The 23,952-nt window shown below is 34.5% G+C and overlaps 2 protein-coding genes across 5 annotated transcripts; both read right to left on the bottom strand.

Annotated features, from left to right (window-relative positions):
* Positions 1–145: 145 nt before the first annotated feature.
* LOC133293666 (copper chaperone for superoxide dismutase, chloroplastic/cytosolic) lies at positions 146–7,951 on the bottom strand. Of its 4 annotated transcripts, none has more exons than XM_061492262.1 (6): positions 7,612–7,951; positions 7,505–7,524; positions 7,316–7,388; positions 6,940–7,074; positions 1,267–1,490; positions 146–603 (listed from the first exon to the last, which is right to left on the bottom strand). In XM_061492262.1, the coding sequence occupies exons 1-6, from the start codon at positions 7,844–7,846 to the stop codon at positions 340–342; spliced, it is 951 nt and encodes a 316-aa protein (XP_061348246.1). In that variant the 5' UTR covers positions 7,847–7,951; the 3' UTR covers positions 146–339. The 4 variants fall into 4 exon arrangements, with proteins under 4 accessions (XP_061348246.1, XP_061348244.1, XP_061348245.1 ...); XM_061492260.1 differs by having other exon boundaries at positions 7,505–7,536; positions 7,615–7,951; XM_061492261.1 differs by having other exon boundaries at positions 7,505–7,537; positions 7,622–7,951.
* An 11,011-nt stretch (positions 7,952–18,962) lies between these two features.
* LOC133293686 (non-specific lipid transfer protein GPI-anchored 7-like) lies at positions 18,963–21,640 on the bottom strand. Its single transcript, XM_061492291.1, has 3 exons — positions 21,198–21,640; positions 20,695–20,739; positions 18,963–19,240 (listed from the first exon to the last, which is right to left on the bottom strand). The coding sequence occupies exons 1-3, from the start codon at positions 21,523–21,525 to the stop codon at positions 19,143–19,145; spliced, it is 471 nt and encodes a 156-aa protein (XP_061348275.1). The 5' UTR covers positions 21,526–21,640; the 3' UTR covers positions 18,963–19,142.
* Positions 21,641–23,952: the final 2,312 nt, after the last annotated feature.

Here is a 23,952-nt window from a genome sequence, read left to right as displayed (position 1 = left end):
AGTCATTCTCACTTCCACTTACTATTATTTAATGTACATAAAATTGTAAAATTTATAATAAAAACAAACTTTTTTTAAAACATATCAAATGATGATTTGAAGTGTATAAAAATTAGCATGATAAACTATACCACAACTAAGAATTATCAAGAGACATCTCTCAAATTTATTATAAATAAAGTAAAATAAAACAAGTTCATAATTTATGTTAAAAATTTATTATAAATGAGAGACAGATGCATTGCTTTCCTAACGGTATAGAGCCCTCAAAATATACGGATTTCTGGAGGACGACAAGGCATCTAAATTACAATGCTTTGCTATCATGGAATTACTTTATCAGACCTTGCTAGTAACAAAATTGCCGTCACTAGCCTCCCATATGGTGGTGCCATCACACGTACAGAGTCTTTTATAGTTCTCACCCACTCCTGCACTTCTGGCTATCACTGCAGCAGCTATACCGTGTTCAGATTTATCTTCAGTTGCATATACCACCACTGATCGTCCAATAAGATCAGCCACCCTCAGCTTTTCTTTAACCCCAGTGTAGAGGGCCTCACCCTTTTCGTCAGCATCTAGTGTTCCCAGGTCGCCCAGTGGCTGAAAAGATCAAATTAGGCAGCCTCCATTAAGTTGTGCTTTGAAATCATTATTAATATTTGAAAATAATTTGATTTGATTTGATTTTGAATTCAATTCGCAGCGTTTATAACTCATTATAAAAAACAGAACTTAAATTGATTTTCTAATCAAATTTCATGTTGTAAACACCTAAAAGATGAATTGAATTGACTTTACATTACTAATTTACTTCATAACCCCTACTTAGGATAAGTTGATATATTAACTAATAACTTCAAAAATGTCAATTTCAACAATTAAAACTAAAATCAAATTAAATCCCTCCAAATCTATCAAAATTTTAATGTTTTTACCAGTACACAACTTCAATCAAAAAAGATTTCAAATCAAATCAATTCCTATTATTTAACTTTCCAAACAAAAAAATTTCAGTTAATAGCAGAATGAAATTTCAGCAATAGCATGTCAAACATCACACTTTAGAGGAAAGTAGTCAGCTTCAATCAACAGAAATATCCTACAATGCATCGATATACTTTCTGATTCCAAAAAATAATTCACTATCCTAACCGTTTTAGTGTTTAGTAATAACATATATACCAGTCATCAATCCTTAAAAGATGAAAATTTACACGACAGGAAATATAGAAGTAAGTCCAGAACGTATGCGGAAAAGCAAACCTCTTTAGTGTTTTCCTCATTTATCAGATCAAACACTTTACCGGTGCTTGCTGCACCTCTAGTCAAATCTCCAAACTCATTAATAGACCAACCATGCTTTCCTGGTGACAACCCACTGAAGTTGGCTTCAATTCTAGCCAGTTCCATATTTACTTGAGCAAGACGAACAACACCAAAAATACTTGGACCTTTGAATTCGGAAACAACAGCAGATATTAAGAAATCTGTAAAGCAAAAGAAAAATTTAGGTAATCAGAATTTAGAACTGATAAGACAGTGAAATCATGAATACAGAGATAAAGACATATTGCTGACATCATGCTAATTTAATTTGAGTTGCTTATACAATATTGTGTGACAAAAAATCAGGAGACATCACACAACTAAACAAGATTCATTTTAAAAAAATAATTGATAAACATCTAGCATCTGCTGCAGTCTAAGCAAAAACAAACTTATGCCATATTAGGGTCAACAACAATGATGGAGCCAGACACCCTTCTTTCCTTTTTGGGAAGGGGTCATTGGGTAGAAGTAATGCTGCTCGGCATCAAATTAGTGATCAACAACCAATTTAAGGCAGTATGCTTACCATGCCTACTTGAACTTCTGGGTTTCCTTGAGGAAAACAATGACAACAACACAAATTTGACAGAAAATCTGAAGCTAATTAAACTTTACAATAATTAGAAAAAAAATAAAATGAATTGGACAATATGAAGGTGATTCAGATCATTATCAAACAAGCATGAAGGTACTCCAGCTCTTGCCCACAAAAAAGAATCTTGGTATTTCTGATATGACTATTACCAGTATCCTTCTGTAACTATATACAATTCATGCATAACCACAGTAGCTACCTATAGTAACTAATCACGTAATTCATGCAACCAACCAACGGCCACATGTCACGTCATCTACTACAAAATCTATTTACAGCTATATTATATATAAGTCATTACTTATACTGTTACACATGAGCCCTATAGCACACAGTCTTTCCTCCATGCTGGTATCCTCCTTTCACAGTTGGGCCTAGCTACGTCATTATCATTGGGCCTTACACTTGTAACATCCGCTCCCCCTTCAAAGTGGTCCTTGTCTTCAGGGTCCAAGGTGGGATAAGCTTGTTTCAAAGCAAATTCAAACTCCCATGTGGCATCTTCAGGAGGGGAATTGGACCATTGGACGAGGAATTGCTGTTGACGAAGGCCACGAGTCTCTACTTCGCAAGACATCAACACTGCAATGGGTGATTGCACTGGCATGTTGTTTACAGCTTCATTTGGCAACGGTATAACCTGATGAGGCGAGCTATGAAACGGCTTAAGGATAGAGATATGGAAGGTGGGGTTAATGCAAACACCCTCTGGAAATGTCAACTGATACGAGACGGGACTGATAACCCGAGCTACTGGAAAGGGCCCAAAGAACTTCTTAGCCAATTTGTGATTCTTTCTCTGCACCACCGAGACTTGTCGATAAGGTTGGAGTTTCACTAAAACCAGATCACCAACAACCAAAATGCGATCCCGACGATGCTTATCTGCCTGCATCTTCATCCGATTCTGGGCATATTGCAAGTTCCTCTTGAGATTATCAAGAAGCTCATTTTGTTGACATAGCAGCGAATCCAAAGCCTCTATTTATACTAAGCCCCGAGAGTAATGAGGGAGCATGTAGGTGAACGTCTATGCAAAGCCTCAAATGGAGACATGGATATAGCCGAATGGAAAGCAGTGTTGTAGTGCAGCTTTTCCAACACAAAAACTTCGACCATTGGCTATGTTGATCACTACAGAAGGCTCGTAGTATTGTTCGAGATAATGATTTGTCACCTCGAATTTCTCGTCAGTCTAGTGGTGATATGAAGAACTTGTAAGCAAGTGTGCACCACTCATCTTGAACAAGTGAGGCCAAAAGCTGTTGACGAAGATGGGATCCTTATCAGAAACCAAGGTTCGAGGAAAACCATGAATTTTGACAATCATTTCACAAAACAAACGAGCTACAATTGATGAGGTGTAGGATGTTGGCAAGGGACTGAAGTGGGTAAACTTCGTTAATCTGTTAACAAGAAGAAGAATGCAATTGAAGCCATTAGAGTTAGGTAAACCAGTTATGAAGTCGAGTGATAAATCTTCAAAAACACCACTTGGTATTGGTAGTGGTTGAACGAGACCACTCGGTGCTGCATGAACGGGCTTAACACATTGACAAATTTGGCATTGGCGTACAAAAGCTTTGACATCAGAACGCATATTCTTCCAATGAAATGAAGAAGTTAAACGCAAAATTGTTCTTGTGATCCTAGCATGACCTCCGATTAGAGTGTTGTGAACTTCAGAGAGTCATATTCCTTAAGTTTGGAGTTAGGCCCAAGGAGATACCTTGCACGACGAAACAATATACCATCTTTGCAAGTGATGGCGATAGTGATTGATGGATTCCCATGTGGCCAGCCTTATATTCAATAGTAAAAGAATACCCATCAATTTGCAGACGTATTTGTACTGCGCTAGAGTCAAAACCGATTGATAATAGCTCCTTGATGCTTCTGTGGTCTATGCGAATAATGAATGAAGAGCCAAGTAGATACTAACGCCATTTCTTCAACGCCTCAGTGATTGCAAATAGCTCACGCAGGTATGTAGAAGCAGAAGCCATTCGTGGGCTTAACTTCTTGCTAAAGTACAATATCGGTCGGCCATGTTGTAGTAAAACAACACCCACTTCAATTACTGAAGCATCAATTTCCAATATGAAATTCGAAGAAAAATCCGGCAAGGCAAGAACAAGTGTCTTTGACATGACATGTTTCAACTTATGAAAAGCAATTTTAGCTTCATTGGACAACCAACTAAATTTGCTATAATTCTTCAGTAAGTCTGTTAATGGTGAGGCCAACATAGCATAGTTTTGAACAAATCTACGATAGTATCCAGTGAGTCCGAGGAAGCCACGTAATTGTTTCGTGGTCTGAGGTTGAAGCCACTTAAGCCTTGCATCAATCTTCCCACGATTAGCACGAACCCCATTTGCAGAGACAATATAACCGAGATATACGATCTCGTCTAAGGCAAAAGCACATTTCTGAGCTTGACATAGAAAACATTTCACTGAAGACTCTCCAGCACAGTTCGAAGGTGACCTGCATGTTCAGACAAGGAGGAACTGTATACAAGAATGTCATCGAAGAAGACAATGACAAACCTGCGCAGATATGGTCAAAAGATGTGGTCCATAGAAGCTTGAAATGTTGAAGGAGCATTAGTTAATCCGAAGGGCATCACAAGGAACTCATAGTGCCCTTCGTGAGTTCGAAATGCTGTCTTTGGCACATCTTCAAGCATCACAGGATCTGGTGGTAGCCTTCTCATAAATCAAGCTTTAAGAAGACCAATGCACCTCTCAACTCGTCTAGCAGCTCCTCGATTGTGGGAATGGGAAAGCGATCCTTCACGGTTATCATGTTAAGGGCACAATAATGAATACACATGCGCCATGATCCATCGTGTTTTTTAACAAGAAGGACCGGGGAAGAAAATGGACTCTTGCTGTGTTGGATGAAACCTGTTGCTAAAAGATCTGAGACCTGCTTCTCAATCTCAGATTTCTAATGGTGAACGTATCGAAATGGTTTCACATTAACTAGAGTTGATCCTTCAACTAAGTGAATTGAATGATCCCCACCTCGAAAAGGAGGAAGACCCTAAGGAATGTCAAACATAGAGTTAGATTCAAGGAGAACACTCCAAATTACCTCAGGGACCTGGCCTTGAAGTTTCTCCAAATCTGAAGAGATTGGAGGTGATTCAAGAGAATTCAAATCTATTGATAGTTGAAGACATGAACTCTCAGAGGAATTAGCATCAACAAATTGATTAGAGGAATCATGATTCCTTTGCATACACACAAGTTGATTATTCCACAAAAACTCCATTGATAAAGTTCTGTAATCATGTGACATGTCCTAATTGACTCAACCATTGCATCCCCAGATTTATACTCAACCCTGTAAGGTCCACTACATGAAGGTCTACAACAAATCATGACCTTGTAGCATCAGCTTAGTATTAACACACCATCTATCACATATCAAGAAATTTCCATCTCTGAGAAATACAGGCATACGTTTGCAGCATGTTGACTTTAAGCCAAGTTCTTCGACCAAGTGGCGTTGCAAAAATTGTTGGTACTGGCAGAATCCACCAAGACGGGGATGGATTTTTTCATTAAAATAGCATCAAACAAAATAGCCCTTGGATTAGCCGAACCTGATAACGAATGTAAGGCTGCATCCACTTTCTCAACTGTATTGATATCAATATGCCAAACAATCTCCTCTTCTCCATTGCCAACTGAATCAATTGGATCACCACATAACAACAACATCTTAGCTTTGCACTTATGGTGGGATGACCATTTTTCATTGCAGCTAAAACATAAACCCATATCACGTTTTCTCTGCAACTCTTCCGGAGAGAGCTTCTTTATCAGCAATGTTGAAGGTAAAGCAGGGAGAGAAGAAGTGCTTGGTAAATAATAGAATCTGACAAATATTAAAAATAGTGTAAGCTAGAAATAAATAATAGAGAGAATAGTATCCCCAATCTCTAGCCTTGAATACATATACCTATAGAAACAAGGTCATTAATCTCTGTAAGTACACCGTGCTTTAGCAAACTGATGGACCTAAAAGTGATGAGTGGGTTAGTTAGTTAGTTAATTAGGGAATTCTTCTAAAATATTCTGTGAGTAGGCTAAAAGGAGGGGGAGTGTGTGAAGTGAGATATGCACGTATTGAGTGAATATTGGGGAATTGGGGATCTCTTGGAGCCTAGGTTTGTTGGTTCTAAGGGTGAGCTGGGGTCTTTTGGTGTCTTGTTCTATTATTAGTGTTTGTAAAAAGAGGCTATGCCTCAATTGATTCAATAAATTCAATATTGTAAAATTGGGTTCCATCACAAACATATCAAAAATTAAGTCTTACTGGAAATTATTCATCAGCAGTTGAAACTGAGCGCTAAAGCTTCTGATGGTGTGTTGTTGTTTGTTAGATCATGGAATTGTGAAGACAAATGTAAGAGGAACCTAGGGTTTGATGAGAAAGCAGCATCAACAATGCTTTCAATGTTCATGAGGGGAATAATGTGACCTATTTGATTCTGGTAAACGTATCAACATCCATTTGATGATGGAGAAACTGCAAGATCTTTTGAACTAAAAATAATCATGTCTGAATGATAATGGGAAATACTCAATGTACAGCCTATTAGGCGAAGTGGTTGACCACCTACGTATGCTGAGTTTGAAAACAAAAGGAGCTTTTTTCTCTATTTCTTTGTGACAGTAATAAAGGGTGTTAGTAAACTGACTACTGTGGCAGAGAAGCTGTTTATCCAAGAGTTTAAATATGTGATAAACTGCAGTGAGACCGTCCCCCAAGAGTTTATCATACTCTACTCATTCTTCCAAATAAATTAATTAAGAGTAAACCTATCTGATACGAGCCCTAAAATTCAATTTGAAGGATTTTACAATCTCATTTGCAAGAAGATGAATTAACACAATAAAAGTCATACAGTTAAAACTCATAGTCGTTAAGGTGAAACCACTGCTACACAATTTGCAACCAGAAATCATGATAAACCAAGAAATTGACCAGTGAACCTTCTGGCACTCCTTGTCCAATCAATCGTGCTTTTCTACCAGTCTGCTCCAAAGCTTCAGTCATGGTCTTCACTGGAGTTGAACCAAGAATCTTAACAACCTGATTGCTCAGGTCCACCTCTACGTTCTTCACTCCTGCAAAAAGTGACAGGACCAGAATGACATAAAGACAGATGTTAGAACCACAAAATTTGTAAATGAATTTAATTTATAAAGGAGATAGTTTATTGTACGTGGAAAACCACTCAAATCTAATAAGGAATTTGATTTGTATCGAATCAAATAAATTCAATTCCATTTTTCTAGTGATTCTGAGTAGAAATAACTTGAAAGTATATGAAACGAGCTGGCCCAAGAACATGACCAAAACACATACCGTTTATCGTCTGCAACTTATTTTTGACCGCATTAACACAACCTTCACATTTCATATCCACCATGTACTCCGTCTGAAACCAAATTAAGCATTAAATAAACTTCAGAAGATTAGGGATTAACAAATGATTTAATTAGCCGAACCAAGCAAGCTAAAATACCGAAAAAGAGAGAACATGATTAAACTCACCAGTAACTCGGGCAAGACAGCATCAGTCTGCGAGAGAAAGAAAATAAAAATATAAGATTATTTATAGGATAATTAAGTAATTAAGAGGAAAGTTGGAGAGAAATAAGAATGGCGAACCTGAGAAGAGGGTTTGTGGTCCATGTGAAGAGCTGAGGGAGGGGTAGCGAGTGATTTGACAAGGCCCAACCGATTCGGTTTGAAAGTGAAGGCTGCGTTTGGGGGTTTGGGGGATTGGGGAGATTGAGAGAAAAAAGATGAAAGAGAAGAATAGGCGAAGGCTGCAGGGATAGCAGAAGCAGCTATGGCAGTTGTTGTAGTTGCCACTGACCTTAGAAATGCCATTTTTCTGCAATTATTCTTTCTTTATATTCGACCACCTCATAAAATGCATTTGGGTAGGTACTGTTCTCTCTCTCTCTATGTGCGTGTGTTTATTGCCACTTCCTTCTAGATTGATCCACAGCTCTCGTTCAACTATTTTTTGTTTCTTTTTCTACCTAGTTATCCTTTGCAAGGATGCACGGACACTTGTAAAAACAGGAAGAGTCGGCTCCGACACGGCGACACGCTCCGACACGGTGTCGGACACGCGGTTGACTTTTTTCGACACGTTGACCATTTCGACACGCGAATTTGACCGTGTCCGACACGGTCAAATGACATTTTCGTAATTTTTTTTTAATTTTTTTTAAATTTTTTTTAAAAAAATTTATTTTTTTAAAAAGTTTAAATATATTAATAAAGCTTCCACCTGATCATATCAATTTTATCTTTTGTCTTTTTTCCCCTTAAGTAGATAAGAGATCATCTCAGCATCATTGTTGTAAATTCATATCACGCTCTTGTTGTATCTTCTTCTCTCTAATATGATTTGATCTCTCTATCTGATATTATATATATATATCTCATCTCAGTTCTTATTTTTTTATTAAAGCTTCCATCTTTATAACATGTTAATGGGTATTATTAATTTTGTTTCATTTTTTTGTTAAAATATTAAATATTAAATGAAATATACACTATATAAATTAAAAATATTATTTAATATTAAAACGTGTCCCAACGTGTCGAAATCCATAATTTTTTAAGATTGACGTGTCGGAGTGTCGTGTCGTGTCGTGTCACGTGTCGCTTGTCGTATCGGTGCTACATAGATCCTTTGAGGGTGATGCACACAGGTATATAATACATCATAGCTGAAGTTTGTGGACAAAAAAATTGGGGTGAACACCCAAATTTTATGGGAAGAACTTAAAATTTTGTATGAATTTGACGTTTGGGTAATCTTATATTTGGTCTAGAAATTTATTCAATTTTTATGTAACTTTTTCCTTTATTTTTACTGTTTTTTCAATTTAATTTTGTTTTTATTTATGTTTCTATTTTATTAATATATTAGGTTGATTATTATTAGATATTAAGTATAAGGGTAGTTTGGTATTTTAATGATATTCTAGATCTCTCTTTTCTGTTATGCTCTTCTATATAAGAGCTCACTCATTGTACAAATTTATTCACCACAATCAATTAAATCAATATTTTTCCTTTACTCTCTTTTACCTTCTAATATGGTATCAGAGCATTTTTATCCTCCATGAATGGAGCTTCCGCTACGATCATATTTTTTTTTAGTTTTCTCTTCATCGATTTTTTTTGAGTCTTTTACTTTTCCAGATATGTGCTTCCTTTGCTTCTGTATCTTTTCTCTCCTTTTCTTCCAGATCTCCTTTGCATCTGAACCTTTTCCCCTTCCTTCCTTCTTCTGGTTCACTCTTTTGAATTTTCCGATTCCTTTCTTTTCTTTTTCTTACTTAATTGCTGCTACAGTTAAGCTAGTCTTTTATTATTCCTTCCATTGGCATATTCTCATCCAACCCCACAAACATTCCAACGACCCAAATCTAAAGGACCGTCATGCGATAAATCATCTTTTATTATTACTTCCATTGGACCATTGTGCTACAGTTAAGATATTCCCCTTTATTTCCGGTCGGTCACCGTTGAATCTCCGGCCGGTCACACCCAGTTTTCAGATCTGCGTTTATGTCTTCTTCCGGCCATGTCCTTCTCTTTTTCAGCTGCGTCTTCTTCTGTTCCGGTAATCATCTCCGACCGTGTCTCATTCTCCGGCCACATCATCCAACTCTCTGACTGTTGTTCCAGATCGTTCACGTTTCATATCTGTGTTTTTCTTCTTCGGTCTTTTTTTTTCTGATGTGCGTTTTTTTTTTTTTTTTGTCTTGCCTTTTTTTCTTCTTCTTAGTTATCGTCCACCTTTGTTGGGTCTCTGATATATTCTTATTTTCAGATCTATCTTCTTGTTCTCTTTCACTTCTCATTTTGCAGGTCCATGAAGATCCTTGGAGCTCATGGATTTAACTGCAATGCATCATTATAATTTTTTATTTTCTTATTTTGATTTTTTTTTATTTTTCTGATGTACTGTTTCTGGCTTGTATTTCGCCACTTAGATTTTATTCCCACATATATTTGTGGTGTTATTCCAGTCTGATTTGACTTGTATTTGGTTTATTTCTGCCATTGTTTTGGCTTTATTTTGGCTTCTTATTCAGGGGGAGCATTGATCATATTGCTGAATTTCATTTCAGAACAGTTGATTTTGCCGATGTCCATCCCGGCAGTTCATATTAGGTTGCTGATGTCCATCCCAGCCCTTCCTTCCTTTGCTGATGTCCATCCCAGCACATTATAACTGATGTCCATTCCAGCACTGTTTCTTTACTGGCTGATGCTCATGTTATTTGGTTATTATGTTTTCTTGATTTTTCTTGTTCAAGATGAAAGTTCTCTTTGTTCACTCTCCATCTTGAGGGGGAGTATTAGATATTAAGTATAAGGGTAATTTGGTATTTTAATGATATTCTAGATCTCTATTTTCTGTTATGCTCTTCTATATAAGAGCTCACTCATTGTACAAATTTATTCACCACAATCAATGAAATCAATATTTTTCCTTTACTCTTTTTTACCTTCTAATAATTATCTTTTATTTAGTATTTCATTTTATGTTAAATAAATAAATAATAATATGAATATTTTTTTAAGTTCTTTAATATGTCCTCAACTGTTTTGTTTGTTTGCTTCTTATTATTGCATAATCTAGAGCTAATAAGTTAATAACGACAATGTAAAGAATCTTGGGATATACCACCCTAAAAGCTAGCTCAAGGGGTGGGAGTGCCCAATGCCTTATAAAGGCCATATTAGTTGTCCATCCAATCAATGTGGGACTATATATATCTCAACACGCCCCCTCACGCAAGAGCCCTTTAGGCTAGAAGCGTGGAAATTGCACAGGCCCATTTTTGGTTTACCTTTTTGTGCTTTTTTTTATTTTAATTCCACTTTTTAAAGCGGGGGACGGTGAGGCTCTGATACCATGTAAAGAACCTTGGGATACACCACCCCAAAAGCTAGCTCAAGGGGTGGGAGTGCCCAAGGCCTTATAAAGGCCATATTAGTTGTCCATCCAATCAATGTGGGACTATATATCTCAACAAATCAAGTTCTTTGAGAGATATGAATGACAGTGTCCTATAGTTCATATTTCAACATAAAAAGATTTCCAAATGCAAATATAAAAAAAAATGTGAACACCCAAATTTTATCGAATTACTAAAAATTGAATATAAATTACATATTTCAACATCTTATATTTGGTACATAAAATATGTTACAATGTGCGAAATGGACCAGTTATTAGTTTGCTTTAGTGGGCCCCAGTAAAAATAGAAAACAATACACCAATAGAATGGCAATTTGATGGATTTTGCGGCACAACGATCAAAGTGTGACACTTTTCACACAAAAAATTATCTGAATGTCACGTTTTATAATTCCCCCCATACCATATTACCTAACTCACTACAATATCTATCGAGTTAGGTGTGGGCACGTGGCAGAAGGTACATAGCTGTGTAAGCCGCTGTACAGTGCAGCGAGATCACGTGGCGTCAAACGTGCTATGTAGCATAACATGTTTAGTCAACTTTTCTGACACGTGGCAAACGTGCTATACAACATAGCATGTTATGTGTGTGTCACAAAATAATTTAAATTAATATAGACTGAATTAAACTAAAATAATTAACAAACATAAATTAAGATTGTCAGTTTTTGATGAATGTTGGCCATTGAATTTGAGTGGAGATGGTGGATTACTGGATTATGCTATTTTAAAAGAAAAACATGAAATGCGCAGTGGAGAGGAATTAGACAAATTAGTTTGTGTGAACAATGCAATTAATTCTTCCAATATTCTGATTGAAAAAGGGAGACATAGAAGAGGGAGAAATTTCTGGAGACTTTGGAATGAATAGCAATTCATTTGATATGTCTTATGCAGATTCTTTAATTTTACAACAGATGAATGTAGATGAGGTTTAGAAGCCCAAAGATAGAAGAGAAAACGTGGTATATCCCTGCATTAATGGTGGTTTCATGTTCCACCAAAACAAAGCCAAAAGGAGAGCCTAAATTACTACTCTACCGTGATTTTGCTTGGAGATGGAGGGAAAGAGTGAAGACTCCAGAGTGAATGATAGAGAGATTCAGAGAAGAGAAAACCTAAGCCCCAAATTGCCTTTGATTTTTTTTTTTTCATAAAATGGTTCTGGGTCAATGACTTAATTATCAAAACAAATCAAGTCTAAAATTAACCCAAATATAACTGGGTCGATATTTAAATCCAGTTAAAAAAATGGATATTTATAGGTCAGATCAAGGACAGGGCAACTGAACCAATTTTTTGCACAGCCCTATATATAGGGCCCTAAAAATATATGGATTTCTGGGGGACGACAATGCATCTAAATTACAATGCTTTGCTATCATGGAATTACTTTATCCGACCTTGCTAGTAACAAAATCGTTGTCACTAGCCTCCCATATGATGGTGCCATCACACGTACAGAGTCTTTTATAGTTCTCACCCACTCCTGCACTTCTGGCTATCAATGCAGCAGCTATACTGTGTTCAGATTTATCTTCAGTTGCATATACCACCACAGATTGTCCAATAAGATCAGCCACCCTCAGCTTTTGTTTAACCCAAGTGTAGAGGGCCTCACCCTTTTCCTTAGCATCTAGTGTTCCCAGGTCGCCGAGTGGCTGAAAGATCAATACAGGAAGCCTCCATCAAGTTGTGTTTTGAAATCATTATTAATGTTTGAAAATAATTTGATTTGATTTGATTTTGAATTCAATTCACAGGGTTTATAACTCATTATAAAAAACATAACTTAAATTGTTTTTCTAATCAAATTTCATGTTGGAAACACCTAAAAGATGAATTGAATTGACTTTACATTACTAATTTACTTCATAACCCCTACTTGGGATAAGTTGATATATTAACTAATAACTTCAAAAATGTCAATTTCTACAATTAAAACTAAAATCAAATTAAATCCCTCCAAATCTAACAAAATTTTAACGTTTTTATCAGTACACAACTTCAATAAAAAAAATTCAAATCAATTCCTATTATCTAACTTTCCAACATTAACATCAACAACACCTTTAACCCAAGCTAATCGGGGTTGGTGATAAATGAACCCAATGATAAATAAGAGGATAGTAAAAAATGAAAATAAAAATTGGGGAAGGGGGAAATAAGATAAAAGACAAGAAGGGGAAAAGAAAGAAAGGGGGATTGAAGAGGAAAAAGACTAAGAAGGGACCATCTACAATATAGGAATAACAACGGGTTTAACCTTCCTTTCTGCTTATAGTTTTTCTCCCTTCCGTCCTAAGACACACCACCATCCGTCAATCTATATCCCACTCCATTAAGTCTTGTTTAACTACCTTTCCCCAGGTAAGTTTCGATCTACCCCTACCTCTATTTGTGTCGAGCTCTTATTAACAAACTTTTGTTCTTACAAGAGCATTCAGGGGGCCATCTCATTACGTGCCAAAACTACCTTAATCTATGTTCCCTCATCTTTTTAGTTACCGGTACTACTTTTACCTTTCGTCGAATATCTTCATTTCTTATCTTATCCATCCTCGTATAACCACACATCCATCTTATCATCATCATTTCTGCTACTCCTATTTTATGCTCGTGTTGCTTATATGCTGGCCAACATTCATCTCTATATAACATTACAGGCCTTATTGTTGTTCTATATAATTTTTCTTTTAGCTTAAAGGAAATTATGCGGTCACACAAAAATCGAAGAGCACTCCGCTATTTTATCTATCCTGCTCTGATTCTATGATTTACATCCTCATCAATCTCATCACCTTTTTGCAAAATTTATCCCATGTATCAAAAAGCATTTTTCTACCTCTTTGCCTTAGTGATGGATGAACTAACAAAAGACATTCAAGAGGAATGGTCATGGTGTATACTTTTTGCAGATAATATTGTGCTCTTTGATGAGACCAAAGACGGTGTTAATAGGAAACTTGAATTATGGAGAAGCACTTTGGAGTGTAAAGGTTTCACATTAAGCCGGAACAAGACTTAGTATATGAAGTGTGAGTTTTCTCTGGTAAGAGATGGAGATCAAGACCCCGTGCATCTACTTGGAGGAGTAAATGCAATATGGAATGAGATGGCTAAGTGTATTCAAAATTTGGGAAGGAGAGTGTTGGGAGAAAGCAAAGGAAATGGATTTCATACAAAGGAAACATGGTGGTGGAATGGAGAGGTGCAAGAGGCAATTAAACATAAGAAGGAGTGCTTTAGATCTTTGCATAAAAGTCCCAATGAAGAGAACCTGCAAAAGTTTAGATTGGCGAGAAAAAATGCAAAGAAAGCAGTGCGAGAAGCGAGAGGCAAGGTTTTCGACGAGTTGTATAAAAGTCTTGGGAGCAAGGATGGTGAAAGAGGTATTTATAAACTTGCAAGGATAAGGGATAAGAAAAGTAAAGACCTCACTCAAGTTAGATGCATTAAGGATGAAAATCAAAAACTTCTGGTGAGAGATGAAGATGTAAGTGAAAGATGGTTGAAATACTTCAACAAGCTGTTTAATGGGGATGGAAATACAAGCGAGGTGGACTTAGAGGACGCGTATGATGATATGAATAGAAGATTTGTACGCAGAATTAATACACATGAAGTTAAGGAGGCTTTAAAGAGGATGAAGACTAATAAAGCCTTGGGGCCTGATGGTGTCCCTATTGAAGTGTGGAGAGGCCTGGGGGATGTGGCAATAAAATGGTTGACCAATCTTTTTAATAAGATTCTCCAGACGAATAAGATGCCTGATGTATGGAGGAAAAGTATGATTGTGCCTATCTACAAAAACAAGGGAGATATACAGAATTGTTCAAACTATAGAGGCATTAAGCTAATGAGTCATACTATGAAGCTGTGGGAGAGGGTTATTGAACATCGCTTGAGGAGAGATACCAAGGTTTCTGTAAATCAATTTGGATTTATGCCAGGAAGATGTACCATGGAAGCCATTTTCTTGATGCGACAACTAATGGAAAGATACCGAGAAAAGAAGAAGGACTTGCATATGGTGTTCATAGACCTTGAGAAAGCATACGATAGGGTTCCAAGGAAAGTTTTATGGTGGGTCCTGGAGAAGAAAAAGGTTCCATTAAAGTATGTAAAGGCAATCAAGGATATGTATGATGGGGCTACTACATGTGTAAAAGCTTGTAACGGATCATCAAGTTATTTTCCTATCACGGTAAGTGTACACCAAGGGTCGGCTCTAAGTCCTTACCTATTTGCCTTAGTTATGGATGAACTAACAAAAGATATTCAAGAGGAAGTGCCATGGTGTATGCTTTTTGCAGACGATATTGTGCTTATTGATGAGAGCAAGGAGGGTGTTAATAGAAAACTTGAATTGTGGAGAAGCACATTGGAATCCAGAGGATTCACATTAAGTCGAAGCAAGACTGAGTATCAGAAGTGTGAGTTTTCTCTGGTACAAGATGAGGACCAAGAACCTGTGCATCTAAATGGTCAAGAGGTACCCAAAAAAAATGCTTTTAAATACTTGGGCTCTATTTTACAAAATGGTGGAGAGATTGATGAGGATGTAAATCACAGAATCAGAGCAGGGTGGATGAAATGGCGTAGTGCATCTGCATTTTTGTGTGACCGCAAAATTCCCCTGAAGTTAAAAGGAAAATTCTATAAAACGGCAGTACGACCGACAATGCTATATGGAGCGGAATGCTGGCCAGCACATAGGCAACATGAGCATAAGATGGGAGTAGCAGAGATGAGGATGTTAAGGTGGATGTGTGGGTACACAAGGATGGATAAGATAAGAAATGAAGATATTCGACGAAAGGTCGGAGTAGTACCGGTAGCCGAGAAGATGAGAGAACATAGATTGAGGTGGTTTGGGCACGTGATGAGAAGACCCATGGATGCTCCTGTAAGAACAGAAGTTTGTTACCAAGAGCTAAACACAAAAAGAGGCAGAGGTAGGCCGAAGCTTACTTGGGGAAAAGTAGTAAAACAAGATTTAATGGAGTGAGATATAGATTGGCGGACAATATGTCTTAGAAAGGAATGGAGAAAAGCTATAAGTATGGTGGAGGGTTAGACCCGCTGTTATTCCTATGTTCCAGATGGTCCTTTTTTAGTCCTTTTCCCCTTCATTTCCCCCACTTCTTCTTGTCCCTTTCTTTTTTACTTTTATTTATTTATATATACATATATTTTTATTTCATTTTATTTCATTTTATTATTTTATTTGTGTATTTTTATTTATTTATTAATTTATTTATTTATTTATTTTTTATTTTTTATTTTTTTTGTTACTTTTTTTCAACCGTTTTGTATCTTTCATGTGGGTTCATCTACCACCGACCCCAATTAATTTGGGATAAAGGTGTTGTTGATGTTGATGTTGATGTTGATCTTTCCATCAATTGATGTATCAACAAAATAGCTTATGTGGTATATCTTCCTGGCATAAATCCAAATTAATTTACAAAAACCTGGGTCTCTCTCCTCAAACGATGTTCAATAACTTTCTCCCACAACTTCATAGTATGGCTTATAAGCTTATTGCCTCTATAGTTAGAATAATTCTAGATATTTCCCTTGTTTTTGTAAATAGGCACAAGCACACTCTTCCTCCAAGCATTAGACATCTTATTTGTTTGAAGAATCTTATTGAAAAGATTGGTCAACCAATTTATTGTCACCTCCCCAAGCCTCTCCACACTTCAATAGGTACACCATCGGGTCCCAAAACTTTATTAATCTTCATTCTCTTTAATGCTTCTTTGACTTCATGTGTATTGATTCTGCGCACAAATCTTCTATTCAGATCATCATAAGCATTTTCCAAGCCAACCTCGTTTTTATTGCCATCCCCATTAAAAAGTTTGTTAAAGTAGTTCATCCATCTTTCATTTACATCTTCATCTCTTACCAAAAGTTTTTTGTTTTCATCTTGATGCATCTAACTTGGGCGAGGTCTATACTTTTCTTATCCCTCATTTTTGCAAGTATGAATATACCTTTTTCACCATCTTTGCTCCCAGGATTTTTATATAAATCGACGAAAATCTTACCTCTAGCTTCTCGCACTGCTTTGTTTACATTTTTTCTCGCCAATCGAAACTTTTGCAAGTTCTTATCATTGAGACTTTTATACAAAGATCTAAAGCATTCCTTTTTCTGCTTAATTGCCTCTTGCATATCTCCATTCCACTACTATGTTTTCTTTGTATGGAATCTAATTCCTTTACTTTCTCCTAGCATCCTATTTCCCACATTTTGGATACACATAGCCATCTAATTCTATATTATCTAACTTTCCGAGAAAAAAAATCATTTATAAATCCAATTAAATACTAAAATATTTGATTCAAAACAAACTCAGGATTTCTAACAAAATAACATCTGTTAGGGAAAAACAGATAGGAACACAGACTGCAAGTAATTGGATGGGCAATAGCTATATTAATCCACCTGCAAGTAAACGGATGGTTTATCATTATCCACACTAGCTTGTATATTAAGCTAGAGTACACTCTTTTGAAAGTGGCTTCTTTCCACTACCAAAAGAAAGAAAGAAAGAAAGTGACTTCATTTGTCAGTTTACTCTCCCTTAAATTTTAGTTAAGCATATTTTCTTCACAATTTTAAATATTATTTTCTTTTAATCTATATTTTATTGGAATTTACCTAAATTAATTATGCATATCTCCCTCATAATTTTAAATATTTTTCCTTTTAGTTTATAATTTTTACTGGATTGAAAAAAAAAATTGTTCCATGCACAGGGATACTTCCTAGTTATATTATAAGAGCATGCAAAGTATATAAGTTAATAACGATAAATCAATTTTTTAAATATATTTTCTTTTAGTTTATAATTTCTACTATATTATTATTGCATAATGTAGAGCTAATAATAAGTTAATAACGATAAATCTAGTTCTTCGAGTGATATGAATGACAGTCTCCTAAAGTTCATATTTTAACATAAAAAGATTTCCAAATGCAAATTTGAAAAAAAGTGTAAACACCTAAATTTTGTCGGACTACTCAAAATTGAATATAAATTACATATTTCAACATCTTATATTTGGTACATAAAGTATGTTACAATGTGCAAAATGGACCGGTTATTACTTATTAGTCTTATTAGTGGGCCTTTCTAAAAATAGAAAACACTACATCAAGGAGCGTTTGATATAAAGAGATATTTTTTTATGGAAAAAAAAAGATTATTAAGAATTTGGTAGGAATTTTTTTATCTTGGATAAGTTAGAAAAAAAATGTTTGGTTGGCCAAAATTTTGCAGGAAAAATTAAATTAATTTTATTGATGCTATATTTAGTTGATAGTAAAATATTGATTGGAATGTGAATAAAAATTATCAAAATACCCTTAATTTTTTAAATATGAAAAGTGAGTTATCATCCAACCTTCCTTTTTTTATAGGAAAAAGTGAATCAAACATTCCTTTCTCAGAATCCAAGACCATGGGCAAAAAAAAAATACCAAAGCCTGAGTGAGATAATTTTTTGACTTTGTATAGTTGAAAAAGAAAATACTAGAAAAAAAATTTCTGACATTTTGTTCACAACACCCATACCAAACATGATAAATAAATATTCTTCACCTTACTTTTCCATCATTCCATAACTGCCCCCCGTCCCATTTTCTTCAAAATAGAATATAATGGTCTGGTGTTTTCATTCAGTACCTGCGCCTTCAACGCTCAGAGGAAGGAATAGCAATACTAATTATAGCATGTTAAATGAATCTCCTAAGCACAATCTTCTCACGTTTTCGATTTTATACGCATTTCTTAACTTAAAAAAAATAGAGCACATTTTTCAATAGTCCCCCCCTTCTTTTTCCCTAATAAAAGAGAGATCTCGGGAAGAATTTGTGATAATAGGGAAATAACTTCGTAAGAACAACAAACCACTTCATATAAATGGTGCACCCAAAAGCACCACAAATAGGTCTATCAACTGAATTTTAACAAGAACAATGCACTGTCACTAAATGAACTTTTTATTCAAATGAATCAGGTTTTCTAAAACAATATATATATATATAAAAAAAGAAAAGCAAATGCAATCAAACAACTGAGCAGCCAATGTATAGAAATACATAGATAACTTCAAAATAGTAGAGGTTTCTTCAATGTAATCTGCCACCTTCCTAATTAAACAGCATGGTTGCCAAAAATAAGAGTATGAAAGAAAGCCCGGTGAATGAGACTCTGCCTGCACCTCCATTATCACCTGATCCCTTGGTAGCTGCAAAAGTTCAAATGCAATTTTATGAGGGAAGGAGTTGTAATAGGCAGATATCGGCAGCTTCAACGCTTTGGATGGATGTTTACTTCATAAGCACATAATTTTATTTGACGTATAATTTATTCATTGTGTACTGTAAGGATAAGCAAACATATGGCACTTATTGTATTATAATAACAATTATTTTTGTTGCTTGTTGCTCTGATTAATCAGTGAAGTTAATCCCAGTCCACAGTTGGGATACATTTCCCAGCCTTCAACAATAACATAATGTACAAGAGTAGAGGGCAGCATTGTAACTTCAATTAGATATCAAAATGGGATATTTCCCTTTATTCGACTAATATAAGTTTTTAGGGTTAAAGACTTCTCATAAACATGCGAGTCATGTTAAAAAGAGGAAAGAGAAAAAAAATTCAGTAGAACCCAGATGTTTATTATGTGTATAAACAAGAAAATTCTTCTTATATAATATGAGAAATCTTTAACCAAAATTTGTATCATAGTTATATAACTCTGATAGGAGGTTGACCGAGTTAAAGACAAGTCAACGGAAAATCAAATAAAGGACTAAATTTTAAAGAAAAACTATAGATATTTTTTAATAAAACACAACTTAGTTATAATATTTAACCGTTACATAATTTAATAGTACAACTGAATATAATATAATAGCAAAAACACAACACGAAACTCTTAAAAAAGTTTTCATAAAATTTGAGTAAAAATAATTTATGATTTAATATATAATAGAAGAAAAAGAACAAAATGTACAAAAAAAGGAAAAACATTTTCAAGTAAGGTAAATTAACCCCAAAAAAAAATAAAAACACTTTGACACATTTTTTTATAAATGGAATCAACGCAAGAAATAGTTCAACGTTTCAATCGGACCAGTCCAAAAGCCGAATTGCTAGTTTCCCGGTGAGACCGGGTGGGACCGAGCACCTAACTAACTAGGACTTTTACGAAAGAAAAGTAAAATTAATTCAGAAAAGAAGCTTTTTGAGTGTGCACACCATGTGGAGGTGGGACGCTCGGGTGGCATTGGCAAAATGGCAATACTTATCATTTTAGATTCTAAATTTTTTTCAAAATTGGCGTGAATTAAAACTTCAAAATTGGAGGCTCCAGGTCAGAATTTTAATCGATTGATTTGAATTTTGAAGGATAGTGCCCTTTCAAATTCTCAACCATGTAAATGATTAGCAGGACTTGCTGCACAAGGAAAAAAATTAAAGAGTAGTAAATTGTTTCTCTTACTTTTCTTTTTTCCCAACCATTTAGTACAAAATTCATTAAATGATTTTTTGTGCTACTCATCAAATGATATTTGACTTAGTCACATTATCTTCGTGATATCTTAGGTGATACATCTCTATCATCAATTATTATTGCAGAAATGAAGTTCACCGAGGGAAAATAAATTTGGGAGATATTGAAAGGCTTCTTACCTGGTGGTGGTGGCACCGATGACGCAGAAGGTGAAGCTGCCCCAGCTGAAAATTTAAAAAGATTAAAAAATAATTAAAATAAAATTAACAAATGCTAGGATCAATCAGAATTAATGCATCCACATCAAAACACACACATACATCAATATTTAACATAATTTGAAATTGTGAATTAAGCGTTCTTATTGATCCTAGACCAGCATTTTGGACTTTCACGGTAGCATACAAAACCAAATTGAAAAGGAATTAAAAAAAAAAAAAACAATTCGGTTCAAGAATTAAAGCACGTGTCTTAATTCTAATCTTTTCTCCCTTTTTCTTGCTAGATCTAGAAAACACGATCCAATCAGTCTGAAACTGATAAAATTTATAACAACTTTGAAGAAATACAAAAAGAATCTGGCACAAAGGAGTAAAATCAAAAATAAAATTCACAAGCTAGAACAAAAGAAATAAATATAGCAAAATAAAGTGCCATTATGTATATGTGAGTGTGAGTGTACCCTGTTTGCAGCTGCTGAGATCACTGGTGACACCACAGCGACGACTAAGTTGAAGAGCTTGATCGACAGAGATATTAAAACCTTGAAGCAAACCAGGAGTGAAGAAAATGTTGCAAAGACAGGGAAGTTGGGTTGCAACTGTTTGTTTGAGTGGATTGCAGCAAGAAGCGGGTGGGTTAGGGGTAGTAAGGTAGTTCGCACATGGAATTAGGTCCGAAGCACAGGTGGTGCTGGTGCCATCAGATTGTGCCTCTGTTAAGCTCATCGCACTCATCATGAACACCAAACCCACCATCAACGACGGCAACGACATGCTCCACCCACCCATTTTTTTGTTGTTGTTGATTCTGTGGGAAATTAATTTCTCACCTTCTGGATCCCCTTTTCCCTTTCTCTGTTTTTCTTCTTGGTTTTGTTTGGTACGCGGTTTGGTTGTTGTGCAGTTTATTTCCCCTGCTTTATAGATGTTATTGCCTCACCGGCGACTTTATCGTGTATTGTCTCAACCAGAAACCCACACGCTATTGATCACGCGTGTTCTCACGTCCTCGGACACTTCAAAAAAATATTTCTTATTAAAATTATTTAAATTATAGGAGGGGGTTATACTCTGTGAAGAACCGATACTTCAAAATTCCTGACGTGTCATGTCTCACACTTTTTGACATTCTCTGACATTCCGACATTTTCGACACTCCAATACTCGCTGCAAAGACTCAAAAAGATTCAATTGTTACGTTGCGTTGCATTTTGAGTTCCAACTATTAGATTCGTTATATTATGATTACTATTTTATTGAGTTTAATACAAACATTTGAGATATCTTATGTTTCTTTGCAAAATTGATGGGTGTTATAAATTTAGCTTTATTTTTTTTGTTAAATTATTGAATATTAAATATAATATACACTACATAAATTAAAATTATTATACAATATCAAAACGTGTCCTAATGTGTCAAAATTTAACATTTTTTTAGAATTAACGTGTCAGAGTGTCGTGTCGTGTGGTATCCCGTGTTGGTGTCGGTACAACATAGGTTATACTTATTATCACAAAAGCTTATCACATTTACAACCAACTTAATCACCGTTAGATCAAAATTAAATTTAATGGCTCAGAATCAAAATTTAAATGCATGTTTAGTATCTTATTTTGATGAAAAATTTAAATTGTGATTTGAGCAAAAAATTTAGGGAAAAAATTCAAAAATCCCATATGATTTGCTTTGAATCACTTACACTCATATATCTTTTTAACCAATTACCCCTCTATAATTTTTTTTATCCAAGTTTATCCTTTGTACCATTAGAAACTTAAATAATCTATATATTTTACCTTTCTTAGAATAAGAGAATAGACGCACGACAACATAAAATAAAAATAAGACCAAGTATAACGACACTTGCAAAAAGACTAAAAGTAACAAAAATATCATAGAAGAAAAAAAATATATATATCTAAATTTAAAAAAAGAAAATAGATTAAGGATAAAAATACAAGAAAAATAAGAGCAAATATATTAAAAACTTACGACATTAATAAAAAGAATAAAATTTAAGAAAATAAAAATAATCTAAATAAATAAATAAAATAGACTGAAAACAGAATATAATAGAAGAAAAAATAAGACATAAAAATAAAACAATAAAGAAATAGAAGAAAAAGAAATCTATAAGTTTCCAACATATTTGGTCGGGATCTTCGCGGTTTGGATTGGATTGGTATTAAAGCAAAAATCATCTCACTCAATCCCTTCGGTTTTATCATTTTAATCATCCATTTGTTTTGAATTTCTTTTTAAATCCAAAATCAAATTTTATTCAGTTTAGATTGGAGCAATTTTTGATTTTTCTAAAAGCATAAAATTTCGGTCATACAAATCACTAGCTATATCAAAATAAAGTCATTCAAAGTTACAAACTACTGAAAAATTCAAGTCTTCAAACTAAAAAAGTCTTAAAACTGATAAGTAGTTAAAATAAATTAATAAACAATATAAAACTAAAACAAGATAGTTTGCTATCAATAACATCTAATATTCTAAATCTACAAAACAACAAGATATCTATTCATCATCTTTCGAAAATAATAAATACATAATACATTAGATCAGTTTGGATTGGGTCGTTTTTCATCAACCAAACCGAAAATCGATCTAATTCAAATAAAATATGTGACTTTTTTTTCGATTGTCGATTTTTTCGTTCGATCACTGTAGTTTGAATCAGTTGATGAACACCCTTAATATTTGGTTTTCTATTTTTTTCTTATACTATTTTCTTCTTTTTGATTTAGATATGTTTTATCTTTTTTCCTATATTTTTACTTTTACTTTTTTCTATTACTCTTAAAAGAAATGGAAGAAAAATAAGACAAAACATAAATAAAAGAAATCAGTTTGTGAACTTTTTTTTTTTTTTTTTTTTTTATAACAAGTTTGTGAACTTTTAACATATTTGATACTCATTTCTTTTGTCCTCGATATATTTTTATTTTTTTTAATACATCTCAATCTATTTTTTTATTCAGATATATTTTATCTTTTTTATTTTTAGTCTTTTCTATAAGTATTATAAGTTTCCAACATATTTAGTTTTATTTTATTTTTTTGTCATAAATATATCCTTTTATTTCAAGAAGGGTAAAACAGGTAAAGTAGTTAATTTTATAACACTGTTAAGAATGGTCTTGGATGGAAAAAAATATAAGAAAATAAGTGATTTAAAAGAAGTATTGAGGTGCAAGTGATTCA

This window comes from Gastrolobium bilobum, unplaced genomic scaffold (genome assembly GCF_033153095.1).
Source record: "Gastrolobium bilobum isolate Gb01-03AN ecotype WA unplaced genomic scaffold, APGP_CSIRO_Gbil_v1 utg762, whole genome shotgun sequence".
In the NCBI taxonomy this organism is placed as follows: Eukaryota; Viridiplantae; Streptophyta; class Magnoliopsida; order Fabales; family Fabaceae; genus Gastrolobium; species Gastrolobium bilobum.
The sequence above is the reverse complement of the archived record's forward strand: the minus strand, read 5'-3'. Positions and strand labels throughout refer to the sequence as shown.

Excerpts from the sequence above, each read along its gene's own strand:
- LOC133293686 (XM_061492291.1), bottom strand. The coding sequence starts at position 21,525 with ATGGGTGGGTGGAGCATGTCGTTGCCGTCGTTGATGGTGGGTTTGGTG. Across the intron at positions 20,740-21,197 it reads TCTCAGCAGCTGCAAACAGG|CTGGGGCAGCTTCACCTTCT; the intron begins GTACACTCACAC and ends TTAAATTTTCAG. Across the intron at positions 19,241-20,694 it reads ATCGGTGCCACCACCACCAG|CTACCAAGGGATCAGGTGAT; the intron begins GTAAGAAGCCTT and ends GAACTTTTGCAG.
- LOC133293666 (XM_061492260.1), bottom strand. The coding sequence starts at position 7,846 with ATGGCATTTCTAAGGTCAGTGGCAACTACAACAACTGCCATAGCTGCT. Across the intron at positions 7,389-7,504 it reads CTGTCTTGCCCGAGTTACTG|ACGGAGTACATGGTGGATAT; the intron begins GTGAGTTTAATC and ends ATTTGGTTTCAG. Across the intron at positions 604-1,266 it reads ATGAGGAAAACACTAAAGAG|CCACTGGGCGACCTGGGAAC; the intron begins GTTTGCTTTTCC and ends TGATCTTTTCAG.